Below are 15,523 nucleotides of genomic sequence, written 5' to 3'. Positions count from 1 at the left end.
CACACTGAAGACAACAGAACCTATTATTGTAACACCGCTTGTCCTCAAATAATGTATTCGTATTGGCTTATTGTGAGGCAGTACAACCAATGATGAAGCCCTATGGGGAGCTGGTTCAGTGATGCAGAGTTATGTTCTTTCTTCAATGTCTTTTATTTCACTCTTTCATGAAAGTGTATATTTAATAACCAGAGCATTGGCAATATTTATGGACAGTACTTCATGAAGATGAATGTTTGTTTTCTCCCACAAACGTGTTTATTTTTTACCTATGTGAGTACCAGACAACCTGCAGATAGTAATCCTGTGTTCCGTTTGTGACATGACATCATTGATAATTGGTTACTTTTACACTGCCAAAAATATGATTTACACCACTGTTCAAAAGTTTGGGGTCACTTAGAAATGTCCTTTTTTTTGAAGGAAAATCACTTTTTTTTTTGTCCATTTGAAATAACATCAAATTGATCAGAAATACAGTGTAGACCTTGTTAATGTTGTAAATGACTATTGTGGCTGGAAACAGCAGATTCTTTATGGAAAATCTACATAGGCGTACAGAGGCCCACTATCAGAAACCATCACTCCTGTGTTCCAATGGCAAGTTGTATTAGCTAATCCAAGTTTATCATTTTAAAAGGCTAATTGATCATTAGAAAACCCTTTTTACAATTATGTTAGCACAGCTGAAAACTGTTGTTCTGGTAAAGAAGCAATACAACTGGCCTTCTTTAGACTAGTTGAGTATCTGGAGCATCAGCATTTGTGTGTTCTATTACAGGCCCAAAATGGCAAGAAACAAAACTTTCTTCTGACACTCATCAGTCTATTCTTGTTCTGAGATATGAAGGCTATTCCATGCGAAAAATTGCCAAGAAACTAAAGATCTTGTACAACGCTGTGTACTACTACCTTCACAGAACAGCACAAACTGTCCCTAACCAGAATAGAAAGAGGAGTGGGATGCCCCAGTGCACAACTGAGCAAGAGGACAAGTACATTAGAGTGTCTAGTTTGAGAAACAGACACCTCACAAGTCCTCAACTGGCAGCTTCATTAAATGGTACCTGAATAACACCAGTCTCAATGTCAACAGTGAAGAGGCGACACCGGGATGTTAGCCTTCTCGGCAGAGTTGCAAAGAAAAAGCCATACCTCAGATTGGTCAATAAAAAGGAAAGCATCCCAGAGTCGCCTCTTCACTGTTGACATTGAGACTGGTGTTATTCGGGTACCATTTAATGAAGCTGCCAGTTGAGGACTTGTGAGGTGTCTGTTTCTCAAACTAGACACTCTAATGTACATGTCCTCTTGATAAATGATGCACTTGAATTAGTTAACACAATGTGCCATTGGAACACAGGAGTGATGGTTGCTGATAATGGGCCTCTGTAGATATTCCATTACAAATCAGCCATTTCCAGCTATAATAGTCATTTACAACATTGACAATGTCTACACTGTATTTATGATCAATTTGATGTTATTGTAATGGACAAAAAATTTGCTTTTTCTTTAAAAAAACAGGACATTTCTAAGTGGCCCCAAACTTTTGAACGGTAGTGTATGTATAACCTCTGTTGGGATATAATTATTTGTGTAGCCTCCTAATCTCATTTTTTTCCCACTGGCCCAAACATTGCTTTTTGGTCTTATTTACCATTGTATTGTACATTGCCAGATTTGTGCACTAAAAGCTGTCTGTAATAAATGCTGTATCTAAAGTGTGTGTGGTGAATATACAATTTGTAGTATTCATCATTGTGTTTATGTGCAGGTTTGAGTTATGACCTGAGTTGGTTTTAACAGTGTGGTAATGGCCATACTTCAGTGGTCAATATGTGTATATCTAATGGATGACAGGCAATGTGAAGAAGAAGCCAACTCTGTTTGTCAGGAGAAGCGTCTACTGTATAAATGAATGAATTTGCCAGTTGGAAACCCATCGCTTACTGGATTAATTGACACAAACAAACCTTATCATTGTGAATTATTGTAATTCAGTGATAATTCTTTCAGCGTTCTGTAAAGTCTGCACTGCATAAAGATAAATCAATACATAATAGTAATAAGGTTATCCAAGCAATAATAACCCTAGAGAAGTAAAAATACAGATGCAACCAGAGAAATTAATCTGAAGGGTGTTTGAACTCGGTCTGGCACAAAGAGAAGATTCAAGTGTGAGACAGGCCTACACAAAATCTATATACACATGCCCTTTGCTATATATCTGGAATATTTTTTTATAATTGAATAACTGAATGTACTCGCCTCATTCAGTTCAGACCATATCATCAACCAGCCTGTATGTGTAAACACTGCACAGAGATTGGTATCCTATAATGGCATCTATGTAGGCTATCTGGCTCACTAGACTGGGGTCGTTGGAGTGATAAAATATGATTATACTTGACCAAAGATCATCCTGTCAAACGTTTTTGCGCTGCCTGATTGGCTATGGCCCGGATCAATATGGGGTGTGTCTTGTCCTGCAAGTTTACAGAGCACTGAAATGCAAGCTGCGCCTCATCCACACAGGAGGGTCCAGAGGCTTTACAAGTATTGGATGGTTCTTTCTATTTGTGAACAAAAGGAAATACATTTTTTTGTCGGCCTTCCAGAAGTTTGTTTCAGGTAAAGTTGATCATATTGAATAAGTATTATCTTACCACTATTATGCATACATGGAATATGATTAGCAAATATTATTTAGGTGTATCATTTATATTATTAGGTTGCATTGGCATGTGGTAATTTTATTCAACTCTTCAGATGACCACACAACCAAGGACCTCTAACAATGAACCAGATCATGTCAAGGCGGGGAGGGACCAGAGTCCTTTTCTGGAGGGTAAGTCGTTTCAACAGTTGTGTTTGTTTACGGGCTGACTAACCTATTTGTGAGAGCTTGTGTATAGAAAAAGAGCAGAGGTTTTAAAGATCTATTTGTCTGGTGAGGGTCATCTTTGTATTTGCTGGGTAATGGTAGTGTCCAGGTATCATCGAGTGAATACACTGAGTGTATAAAACATTAGGAACACCTGCTCTTTACATGACATAGATTGACCAGGTGAATCCAGGTAAAAAGCTATAATCCCTATTTAATCCACTTCAGTCAGTGTAGATGAAGGGGAGGAGACGGTAAAGAAGGATTTTTAAACCTTGAGACAATTGAGACATGAATTGTGTATGTGTGCCATTTAGAGAGTGAATGGGCAAGAAAAAATATTTAAATGCCTTTGAACGGGGTATGTTAGTAGGTGCCAGGTGCACCGGTTTGAGTGTGTCAAGAACTGTAATGCTGCTGGGTTTTTCACGCTCAACAGTTTCCTGTGTTTTTATATTTTTTATTAAAAAAAAATCTAACCCTTATTTTACCAGGTAAGTTGACTGAGAACACATTCTCATTTACACCAACGACGGGGAATAATTACAGGGAAGAGGAGGGGGATGAATGAACCAATTGTAAACTGCAGATTATTAGGTAGCCATGATGGTATGAGGGCCAAATTGAGAATTTAGCCAGGACACCGGGGTTAACACCCCTACTCTTACGATAAGTGCCATGGGATCTGTAGTGACCACAGAGAGTTAGGACTCCCGTTTACCGTCCCATCCGAAAGACGGTCCCATCTGAAAGACTGAATGGTCGACCACCCAAAGGACATCCAGCCAACTTGATACAACTGTGGGAAGCATTGGGGTCAACATGGGCCAGCATCCCTGTGGAACGCTTTCGACACCTTGTAGAGTCCATGGCCCCAACGAATTGAGGCTGTTCTGAGGACAAAAGGGGGTGCAACTCAATATTAGGAAGGTGTTCCTAATGTTTTGCACACTCAGTGTATATCCCAATTGCAAGAGTGCTAAAGCTAAGAAAACGCAGTCCCATTCTACATTGACTGCTTATTTAAAGGTCTATCTGTACATTTCCTTATGGTCATGTTCATGGGAGGAAAGTGGATCCCAATAAAAGCTAAAAAATCAATAGTTTCCCCCTCATTAAACTGGGACTTTCAGCCTGTATACACGCCCTGCTTGGTGAGTCTCGCCTCTCAGAGGCATGTTGAATAATTAACAAACAGAAATGTTTTGATAATGTTACCAAGTATCTCTACTGATGAGCACACATGCCGGGGTGTTACAGCTACATATCCATATCTACAATACTGGCCTACAGTAGCCGAATACATTCACTTAACATGTTTACTCACCTGGTTGAGTCCCCTAATTTCAGAGTGGCCTAAGGTTTTTGGAGCTATATTTGTAGGGAATCATGAAGATGACTTAATGTACTATACTGTATTTAAAGGAGACGTGTCTCGGCCCACAAATTCTGGGGTGATGAGCAGCAACAAGATTGTGGTGAGTGGAGTGCGGAGGCTGAGCACCATCTCTGAGCACGACCCAGACAAGGTAGATACTGACCTCAGCTCTCAGGATCCCATGGGAGGCCGGGAGTGGGGCGGATCCAGTTTCTCACTGTGTTCCAACAAGCACATCAACAACAGTAGCGATCACTTCTCCTCCTTCGAATCCCATCAGCCTGACACCGGGGGTATTGTTGCTCCTCCTTTCTGAAAATTAAGCTTCAATGGTGAATTTTGTCTAGAGTGTAATTCCATTATCGTAACGATTTCAAGCCTGACAAGTTGAAAAGCCAGAAATATAACAACTGTTGTTGATAATGCAGTATCATCTGTATAGTCATACAAACATTTGGGCTCTACTAGTACTTACATCTGCAGCCTTCCTCTAGTGTGATGTAACATCAAATCAAATTGTATTTGTCACATGCGCCGAATACAACAGGACCTTACTGTGAAATGCTTACATACAAGCACTTAACCCACAATGCAGTTCAAGAAAAAGTATTTAGAAAATGTTTACTAGATAAACTAAAGTCAAAAATAAAAATGAACACAATAAAATAACAATAACGAGGCTATATACAGGGGGTACCGGTAACGAGTCAATGTGCAGGAGTACAGGTTAGTCACAGTAAAGTAGGTAGGGGTAAAGTGACTGCATAGGTAACAAACAGCGAGTAGATGCAGTGTAAAAACAAATTGGGGGGGTCAATGTAAATAGTCCGGGTGGCCATTTGATTAATTGTTCAGCAGTCTCATGGCTTGGGGGTAGAAGCTGCCAAGGAGCCTTTTGGACCTAGACTTAACGATCCGGTACCACCTGCCGTGTGGTAGCAACTATTTCACTGATTTAATATTTCCCTCCCTGTCCCCAGATGATTGTGCTGCCATTCTGCTGGCCTGCCTCTACTGCCGGTTCTATGACATCGTAGTCATGGTGCCAGACACATGTGAGAGAGCTGTAAGCCGCTGTTTCCCCTCGTTCAAATACCTCAACGCGTCCAGGGAGCAGGAGCGGGCCAGTGGCTGGTGCAACTGCAGTGTAGAACTGGACTGCAGCTGCTGCAACTCCTGTCAAGAGGGAGCCGAGTTACTGGAACTCGCCATGGAGATCTCTGAAGTCTGCTACCGATGAAAAGATCCCCTCAATCAAATTACTCCTTTTGATATGAAGGCCTAAAAGGACTAAACATGCACCTTGTCAATGTTTGTTCTATCAAAATATCAATAACTAGAGATGTCCCATTTCTTAGTTTCAGAGGGAACATGAATATGTTTACAAAGATGGACACTGTGGCTAAAGAGAGTGTTAACTGAGGTATAGAGTGCTTAATAATGATCCCCCTATTGAGCCCCATTAAATATTAACCACCAAAATGCTCCATTCCGCAAACGCTTCAGTTCTGTAACCATGAACAGAAATAAACAGATTGTGCCTAAAAACACCTGCTTCTTCATGATTGATGAACAGCCAACAATATTGATGTCTATATTTGGTTTCATTCCCACCCCCCTAGTTACAAGGGGAGGAGTGACCGAGTGCACACTACAGGAGAAAGGTAGAGAATTGGGACGCACTGCATATCCTTCCAAAATGACAGAACCAACTGTATCCCACTCAGTAAATACTCAGGTCATGCAATCACATGAAAACTCTGATAGTGACACGAGCCAACAAACAGAGTACAGCCTGCTGCAAGTGAACGGGGCATGGAACAGACAGACTGGCGGACAGACTCAGAAGGAGGGACGGTTATCAGCTGCTAAAATGTGAGTAGTATGTTCTACTTTGCATTTACATTTTGTATATTTTTTTGTGGAAAGATATAACACATCTCATAAGCATGACAGATCATCTTGCTGAATGGCAGGGCAAAGAAAAAGGGAGTATACTTCTGGTTCCAAATCTTAGGAATCAAATGAGTTAATACTTTTGATTCATGTTGATTTAAACAATATATGTTGTTTTAGAAGAGGGAATTTTTTTAAATCTCACAAGATTTTTTATATTTGTTGCCTCAATGTGAGTCAGAGGTCCTTTTCATAAATGACTCGGTTGACTGGAAGACATGGGATATCTTTCTATTTTGGGCACAGCTGACATTTCGTCGGTGTACAGTAGACTAATAGACCACCAGTAAAAAAGCTGTTTAACAGTTTGTAATTTTGTCTGTACATACACCTTTATTTTGCATCCTAACTAACCTACCGTGAGTCTATGTTCTTGTTGACAGTGTAAGTGTTATAATATTGTGTGCATTAAAGACTTTAGATGTTAAGTGCGTATTTATAGAAAAGTTTTTGGCCATACGCACATCCTTAACTTAGGTGCTGGGATAAGGAAGGCTCGCACACTGTTTATGCCCCCAATTCACTACTTTACTAACAACAATCTTCGACCAAGGTAAAGACAGTTTCAGGTTGATTTCAACGGATATTCACGCTTTCAAACCTCAATAGCTTTCAAACCACTTGAGCCACAGACTCCAAATATCTGTCATGACGTTGGAAAAATTGCGCACAACATTGCACGTCTTATTTTCACGATTTGGACATTAATTCGCTTTGAAAAGCTAATAAACGTGGAAATGTGAGCAGCATTTTGTATTCCTAGTTGAATTAGTTAGGGAGCATAAACAAAGTACAAACTTGTTTTACATTTGAATTTCAATAGCTCCTTGGTCATGTGACCTACTGACTTCAGAATGTCCACTCATTGGGTCTACACATTGTACGCTCTTTAGCTTGTCCATTTTCATCTCACACGACAAACCTTCTAATTTCAATAGCTCCTTGGTCATATGACCTACTGACTCCAAACAATGTTCAGAATGTCCACTGACAACCCTTCTATAATGCACACCCTTTAGTTTGTCCATTTCCATCTCAAACGTTTTTACATGATGAGCTTTGAGGGTACTATGGTGTTGAACGCTGAGCTGTAGTCAATGAATAGCATTCTCACATAGGTGTTCCTTTTGTCCAGGTGGGAAAGGGCAGTGTGGAGTGCAATGGATATTGCATCATCTGTGGTTCTGTTTGGGCGGTGTGCAAATTGGAGTGGGTCTAGGGTTTCTGGGATAATGGTGTTGATGTGAGTCATTACCAGCCTTTCAAAGCACTTCATGGCTACGGACGTGAGTGCTACGGGTCTGTAGTCATTTAGGCAGGTTGCCTTTGTATTTTTGGACACACGGACTATGGTGGTCTGCTTGAAACATGTTGGTATTACAGACTCAATCAGGGACAGGTTGAAAATGTCAGTGAAGACACCTGCCAGTTGGTCAGCACATGCCCGGAGCACACATCCTGGTAATCCGTCTGGCCCCGCAGCCTTGTGTATGTTGACCTGTTTAAAGGTCTTACTCACGTCGTCTACGGAGAGTGCGATCACACAGTCGTCCGGAACAGCCGATGCTCTCATGCATGCCTCAGTGTTGCTTGTCTCGAAGCGAGCATAGAAGTGATTTAGCTCGTCTGGTAGGCTCGTGTCACTGGGCAGCTCGCGGCTGTGCTTCCCTTTGTAGCATGTAATAGTTTGCAAGCCCTGCCACATCCGACGAGCATCGGAGCCGGTGTAGTATGATTCAATCTTAGCCCTGTATTGACGCTTTGCCTGTTTCATGGTTCGTCGCAGGGCATAGCAAGATTTCTTGTAACCTTTCTTGTAAGGTTATAGAGTCCCGCACCTTGAAAGTGGCACCTTTAGCTCAGTGTGAATGTTGCCTGTAATCCATGGCTTCTGGTTGGTGTATGTACGTACAGTCACTGTGGGGACGACGTCCTCAATGCACTTATTGATAAAGCCAGTGACTGATGTGGTGTATTCCTCAATGTCATCGGAAGAATCCCGGAACATGTTCCAGTCTGTGATAGCAAAACAGTCCTGTAGTTTAGCATCTGCTTCATCTGACCACTTTTTTATAGACCGAGTCACTGGTGCTTCCTGCTTTAATTTTAGCTTGTAATCAGGAATCAGGAGGATAGAGTTGTGGTCGGATTTACCAAATGGAGGGCGAGGGAGAGCTTTGTACGCGTCTCTGTGTGTGGAGTACAGGTGATCTAGATTTTTTTCCCTCTGGTTGCACATTTAACATGTTGATGTTTAACTGATTTAATTTTCCCTGCATTAAAGTCTCCAGTCACAAGGAGCGCTGCCTCTGGGTGAGTGGTTTCCTGTTTGCTTATTTCCTTATACAGCTGACTGAGTGCGGTCTTAGTGCCAGCATCTGTTTGTGGTGGTAAATAAACAGCCACGAAAAGTATAGCCGAGAACTCTCGAGTTACACATGAGATAAACAAACGGACAGTCAATAACACAATAGAAAAATCTATGTACAGTGTGTGCAAAAATAATAAGGTTAGGGAGGTAAAGGCAATAAATAGGCCATAGTGGTGAAATAATTACAATTTAGCATTAACACTGGAGTGATGGATGTGCAGATGATGATGTGCAAGTAGAGATATTAGGGTGCAAAAGAGCGAAAAAAACAAACAATATGGGGATGAGATAGTTGGGTGTGCTATTTACAGATGAGCTGTGTACAGGTACAGTGATCGGTAAGCTGCATGTACCTCTAATAATTTGACATCAATGAGATGGGTACATATACTGTAGTAGTTACAGAAAATATAATATATACATATGTACAAAATGACCAAGTGGAGGCCTGGATGGCAGGACAAATCCAGTGTTTTAGAGGTGCCTGGAGAAATGGGAATACTCTAATTTTGCCAAAATGTTTCCGAACGGCCCACCCACGAAGGAAAGGCTCCCTACCTGAAAAATTCTATGAGAAACAGTGACATACAAAAAAGATTGCAGTTTTGAAACTGCAGTAAAAGTGCAGTAACTGCAGTAAAAGTGCAGTAACTGCAGTAAAAATGCAGTAAAAGTGCAGTAACTGCAGTCGACTGGGGTATTTTGGACACAGTAATTGCAGAATTATTGCTGTATAACTGCAGCTATACTGCAAAATTACTGCAGTAAAAAACACTGTTATTTTGGATGCAGTATTTGCAGCATACTGCAGATATACTGCAATCCAACTACAGTTATACTACAGTGTACTGCAGTAATCCTGCACTTTGACTGCAATCTTTTTTTGTAAGGGTCAGAATTATTTAAAATGATAAATCCCATATTGATCTTTCATTCAGGGCAATCCAAGCTGTGCTGTGTAGTAGGCTAATAGTAGGTCTACTACAGTACTATTGAAACATAAACAGAGTCAGAAATTCACAGGTTTCGTATTTTCCCCTATTTCTCCAGGTTTTTGTTATTTTCAGAAAAACAACAACATTGTATGTTCTAAGTCCATAAGAATGCTTAAACCACATCAGGATACCACTTTTGAGGTCTGGGGAAAATCTAAGACATTTCATTCAGGCACCTAGTACCATTGTTTGATTATCAGTGTTTCTGTAGCACATGAGATGGAGTTTTCAAAAGAAATGGCCACTGGATTGATGGAAATAATCATCATGATATCATTCTGATAGGTAGGCATAGGCTACTTTGTAGCTAGTTAACATTTAATTGAGGTTTCAGGAAAGACTTTCCATCTACCGGAAGACTTTACACTTGTTTGTGTATAAGGTAATTGTTGTGAAATTGTTAAGTTAGATTACTTGTTGGATATTACTGCATTGTCGGAACTAGAAGCACAAGCATTTCGCTACACTCGCATTAACATCTGCTAACTATGAGTATGTGACAAATAAAATGTGATTTGATTTGAGACGATTAGGCCTGTCATTAGCATCACTATGTGTCCTGTTACTTAATTGTTTGAAACCTGGACGTTTGAATTCATAATATGAGGCAAGCTTACCTTGCTTCAAAGTAGCCTATAGCTAAAATCCAACCATAGAAACGTGGAGGCAATTATTTTATAGACTTCCTCATATGCATTCTCCTGTTCTATTGGTTTTATTTAAACTTTCTTTCATTGTCTAGCAGCCAAAGGCATTATCCTAATTATATTAGTAACCCATGATAATTGTTGTATCTTTAAATCCCCGCTCTTTCTTACTAATATTTCCATTTCTGTCAATGAAACCGCTTGCATTTTAGAACGGTGTTTTGGTTCAGACCTTTAGGAGACATGGCGGTCAAACTGTGAATCAAATGCAGTTCTCTTCTCAGTAATAGATTATCGGTATCTCCCCCCATCCTTTGAGTCTTAACATGATTGATTCCAATGTATCTCAGAGAGCTGATGATGTGACGAGCCTCCATGAAATGTGCAGCCGCAGGGTTTCTCTGGTCAAAAGTCCTGATATTACTCACGTGTTCTGCTTTCCTTGTTTAGACAGCTCGTTTCATTTTTCCTACATAGCACAGACCACCAATACACTTGATCAGGTATACCACATATTTTGTGGAAGACGTAATGATGCCCTTAATCTTAATGCCCTTGCCCGTGACAGGATGATTGAACGTGGTGCATTTGTTCGTAAAGTTACACTGGGTAGGCCTACATCTACCACATATGTAATTACTGTCTAACACATTGTCTCGGAAGGTGCTACGTGGCACCGGTGGAAGATCAGACCTCACCACCAGTTGGCTGATGTTTGGGGCGCGTCTGAAGACCTACCCGTGAGGGTTCTTTAAAAGTATTTTCCAGTTGTGGATCAGTGATCAAGATGTGCCAGTGTTTTTTAATGATGTGGTCGAACTGTTTGCGAAGTGGGCAGTATTGAAGAAGGCATTGAAGTCGTTTGTCAGGGGCAGGGGCGCCGCCAGGGATTTTGGGCCACAAGAAAAGACTCCTCACCACCACATCAACCCTGCGCAATTGCTGTGACCACCCACCAACAGAACCCAATCGACCCATTCAAAGCTTTAAATAACTCCACCTTTGCAGGCTTGCAACTCTCTTGTAGTCCAATATTTAACGTCCGATATTTACTGACAGTGAGCTGTGAATATATAACACTGTGCAGACGTGCATGCAACATTCTGCATACAGTGGAATTCCGTATTTGATGCAAGACTGATACCCTCTATAAGAAATGTGCTAAAGGCCATCTTTTACAGTCTAGATGTAATTTAAATGGTAAAAATCTTGAATGGAAAATTCTCTTAACATTAATGAATAACTTAAAATAAATATAACTTGAATATACATGAACCTCTCAATTAAAATAAATTAACATTATCATCTATAGAATGATATAACAAACAAAATAATAAAATCCGCAGCAGATTTTTTAACTAAGTATACATACCAAATAGAAAATAATCAGCTGTTAAAGTGGAAAATGGAAAACAAAATGAAAATGAAAAGGCCTGATGGTGGCGCTAGAGGAAAGGTCAAGGGGTCACCAAATCAATAGGTTTCTTCCACTTGGGGTCTTGATTGTGCACAACAAAGTTTATGGCAATCCAGCCATTACTTTGAGATATATCTTGTTCTCAGTCTGTTCTCAGTCTTGTTCTCAGCCTGTGGGAATCGTTTGTAGTGATCCAATATCCATAGCCATGCCATTTAACAGTTATCTCTGGCCCTTGCTCAGCCTTACTCACCAAGAGCCTTCTTACCAGCAAAGTCACTGATCAAGTCTTTAAAGTCCAGCTTTCTAGCTAACTGACTTTCAATGGACAGTATGGCAAGACTGCAAAGCTTGTCCTGGGACATAGTGGACATCAAATAGTTTTTTTGAATCAGTTTTAGCTTACTGAAAGCTCTCTCGCCACCAGCGAGATCACAGACAGGCAGTGTGCAAAATCTACGTAAAGCAATGCACACTTCTCCAAAAACGCTTTGCAGCTGCATCTTACAAATTGCATTCAGGAGACCAAGAGGGGACAAGTTAGGGGGGAAAGTGGCAGCATATACAGTGTTCAGGTGTCTTACTTCATTATGAAACTCAGGTGTAAGGTTTCTGGTGTAAGGTCTCTGAAGCTGCATCTGTTGGGCCTGGCTCCAGGCAGGGGCAGGGACAACTGATTTAGTATAAATAGCTTGCTAAAAGTTTGCCTGCATTGATTAAATGTTGGCTAAAAGAGGAGCGAAATGTAAACAATTTTCTGTGAAGATATTAATTAAGTAACTAATGTTAGAGGAGCAAAAGTAGCCTATTTCACTGACTAAGCTAACAGGTTCATTTCCACCACTCACGGACTACACCCACTTTCCTTTGTGAAAAATGTGGTAATTTTGTAAATGTCCCTTGCATCATGCAGCGATTCCTCTGGGTAAATCCGTTGTCTGAAACGCTCATCCAGACAAGCGGATTGTTTGTCAGTCACTCTGTGTACTACAGATCCTGCGTATGTGACTGTATTAGCTGATAAGGAGGCTCTTTATCAGGGGTGTAGGGTGCAAGCAATCTCCGCGTAACAGTGAATTCCTGTCCGTTGGCTTTCTGTATAGGTCTGTGCTAAAGCCACCACACTCCCTCTTTATCAAAATGTCACGAAAATGTGTTTAATTCACATCAAAAGTGAAGGTGAATTGCAGATGTTCACTGCTTGTATTGATGGAATGGAATTGATGGAGTTCCTCTGCTGTGCCCTGGAATAGAAGGAATACAGCATCAATGAAGTGTTTCCAGAGCTTGATATGGCGAAATAATGGATTGTTAGGGCTGTAAATCACTTTTTTCTCAAACAACCCCTGCATACAGATTAGCATAATTCGGTGTAATTTTACTGCCCAATTTTACTGTTCCCTTCTATTGAATGAACATGTCATTTCCAAACATGAAAAAGTTCTTAGAACAATCTGTCAGTTCAACAATACATTTAGTGCTAGGGAGTGTACCAGTTGGTTGTTAACTAAGATAGTGTGCCCATAGCTCCTAGGCCTCCCTGGTGGGGGACGTTTGTATACAGGGACTCAACATCAAAGCAGGGTTAGTATGTACAGTATTTATAGTCAAGCCATTCAAACCTGCCACTATGACAGTTGTTGTGATCACTTACCATTTCTGCTGGCTCCTCATGCAGTTTCCAGAGCACCTCAGAACATGGCCTCTCCTGGACAGTGGTCAGCCCTATTGTGTTCACCTACAGAGTGATCCAATGCCACAACCTGCTGGATGTTGGGAATGACACACTGCTATGTGGTCATATAGAGGACCAGGATGAGCTCAAGGCCTTCAGAAGCAACACCAAGCCCATCAAACGCTTCATTATCATTGATGAGACAGTCAATCAGCTCTATGGCTCCCAGGTCACCAGGTATTTTGAGGCCAGAAATGTTCTTTATAGGATCCTCCCACTGCCCACTACAGAGGAGAACAAGTCCATGGAGCTTGTGACCAGGATTCTGGAGGAGGTCCACAAGTTTGGCATAGACAGGCGCTCTGAGCCCATCATTGCTATTGGAGGCGGGGTGTGTCTGGATGTGGTGGGCCTAGCTGCTTCTCTCTACCGGAGGCGAACCCCCTATATCCGTGTCCCGACCACCCTGCTTTCCTACATTGATGCCAGTGTGGGGGCCAAAACTGGAGTCAACTTTGCCAATGGTAAGAACAAGCTGGGGAGTTACATACCTCCGGTCGCAACATTTTTAGACCGGACCTTCATCCGAACTGTTCCTCGCAGGCAGGTTTCTAATGGAATGGCAGAAATGTTAAAGGTACTCATCATTGCAGCATGGGTACAGTATGCATGTGGGTTGAATACCTGAAAGCACCCTAACCCATGACAAACTGAGCATGTCATCTTTCTAAAAGGACTGAGACTGTTGCTGTGCATTTGAGGCATATCTAGACAACAGTTCTTTTGGACAAACATCCCTTAAGAGCAAGGTGTGGTTGTGTTTGTTTGCCGTCTTAACAGCAAGGTGTGGTTGTATTTGTTTGCTGTCTTAACAGCAAGGTGTGGTTGTATTTTTTTGCTGTCTATTACATGTCTAATACACTATACTAATCACTATTACTAATTAACACATATGAAGGAAGAAAGTTAAACACTTTTTACAAGCCTAAATCACCCCATTGATAGTGGCTTACTTCCAAACTCTGTATGGAGCTAATCAATCAGCCATCATTTGTTGTGTTCTAGATGGCTCTGATGAAACACAGGGGCCTGTTTGAGCTCCTGGAGACTAAAGGCAAGTACCTATTGGACTCAAGTTTCCAATCCCATGACAAGATCAGTGGCTGCTGTGACCTGGAAGATGCTGCCTCTTCCTCCACGCGGATTGCCATAGAAACCATGCTAGAGGAGTTGGCTCCCAATCTGTGGGAGGATGACCTGGACAGACTGGTGGACTTTGGCCATCTAGTCAGCCCTGAGCTAGAAATGGTAAAGATTTGATCACTGAGTTGATTCTAGTGAACGATAAAAAAGGTGTATGGATGGGGAGAAAGATATCAGGGAAGGTGTGAATGATCAGATATATATTTGACAAGTGAAGATAATTCGACAAATTTGCATACAGTATAATTTTAACTTTGGAATGAACCTTTTTATGCTCCTTTGCAGAAAGTGCTGCCTGCGCTGCTCCACGGGGAGGCGGTGAACATTGACATGTCCTTCATGGTGTACGTGGCCCACCAGAAAGGGCTCCTGACAGGAGAGGAGAAGGCCCGGATCAGCCACTGCATGGTGGGTTTGGAGCTGCCTGTGTGGCACCAGGACTGCACTCTGGCCCTGGTGCAGAAGTCTCTGAGCGAACGACTGAAGCACTCTGCAGGGTCCCTGAGGATGCCTCTTCCCACAGGACTGGGATGTGCAGGTCTGGACATCTTTCCTTTAGGAATACCATCAGGCTGCCTTTTTATGTCAGTCTCAAAACATTCCTAGATATTCCATACAGTATGTGTTTTGTAATAACCTAAACAAGCAAGTTCATTAACTATACTGTAGATTCTGTCTCATCTCTACAGAAATCTTCCATGAAATCAGTGATGAAATCCTGTGCCAGGCTTTCAAGATCTGGTGTGATGAACTTGGTTCTTCTTGACATCTGGAGATAACAATATCCACACTGAATACACTGACGCCATGACGAGCTGGTGAAGATGAAAGAGTGTGTTTCATATTCAATATGTTTCAGTCAACACACATTTACTTGAAGTCTAAATATGAATAATATAAAGTGCCTTCAGAAAGTGTTCACATTCGTTGACTTGTTCCTAATTTTGTTGTGTTACTGGCCGAATTTAAAATAGATTCAATTGAGATTTCTTTG

At 41.3% G+C, this 15,523-nt stretch overlaps 2 protein-coding genes across 3 annotated transcripts; both read left to right on the top strand.

The window, feature by feature from the left end:
* The first annotated feature begins 4,344 nt into the window (after positions 1-4,344).
* Positions 4,345-5,505, top strand: mdfic2 (MyoD family inhibitor domain containing 2). The gene is made up of 2 exons (XM_024383659.1): positions 4,345-4,558; positions 5,246-5,505. Exons 1-2 carry the CDS (start codon positions 4,345-4,347, stop codon positions 5,503-5,505), a joined length of 474 nt encoding a protein of 157 aa, XP_024239427.1.
* A 393-nt stretch (positions 5,506-5,898) lies between these two features.
* LOC112221947 (2-epi-5-epi-valiolone synthase) lies at positions 5,899-15,523 on the top strand. Of its 2 annotated transcripts, none has more exons than XM_024384413.2 (5): positions 5,899-6,140; positions 13,330-13,963; positions 14,392-14,634; positions 14,815-15,067; positions 15,199-15,523. In XM_024384413.2, exons 1-5 carry the CDS (start codon positions 5,965-5,967, stop codon positions 15,306-15,308), a joined length of 1,416 nt encoding a protein of 471 aa, XP_024240181.1. In that variant the 5' UTR covers positions 5,899-5,964; the 3' UTR covers positions 15,309-15,523. The 2 variants fall into 2 exon arrangements, with proteins under 2 accessions (XP_024240181.1, XP_024240182.1); XM_024384414.2 differs by having other exon boundaries at positions 5,900-6,140; positions 15,219-15,522.

The sequence above is a fragment of the Oncorhynchus tshawytscha genome, linkage group LG22 (assembly GCF_018296145.1).
Source record: "Oncorhynchus tshawytscha isolate Ot180627B linkage group LG22, Otsh_v2.0, whole genome shotgun sequence".
Lineage (NCBI taxonomy): Eukaryota > Metazoa > Chordata > Actinopteri > Salmoniformes > Salmonidae > Oncorhynchus > Oncorhynchus tshawytscha.
Note: the sequence above shows the minus strand (reverse complement) of the source record. Positions and strands in the feature narration are given on the sequence as shown.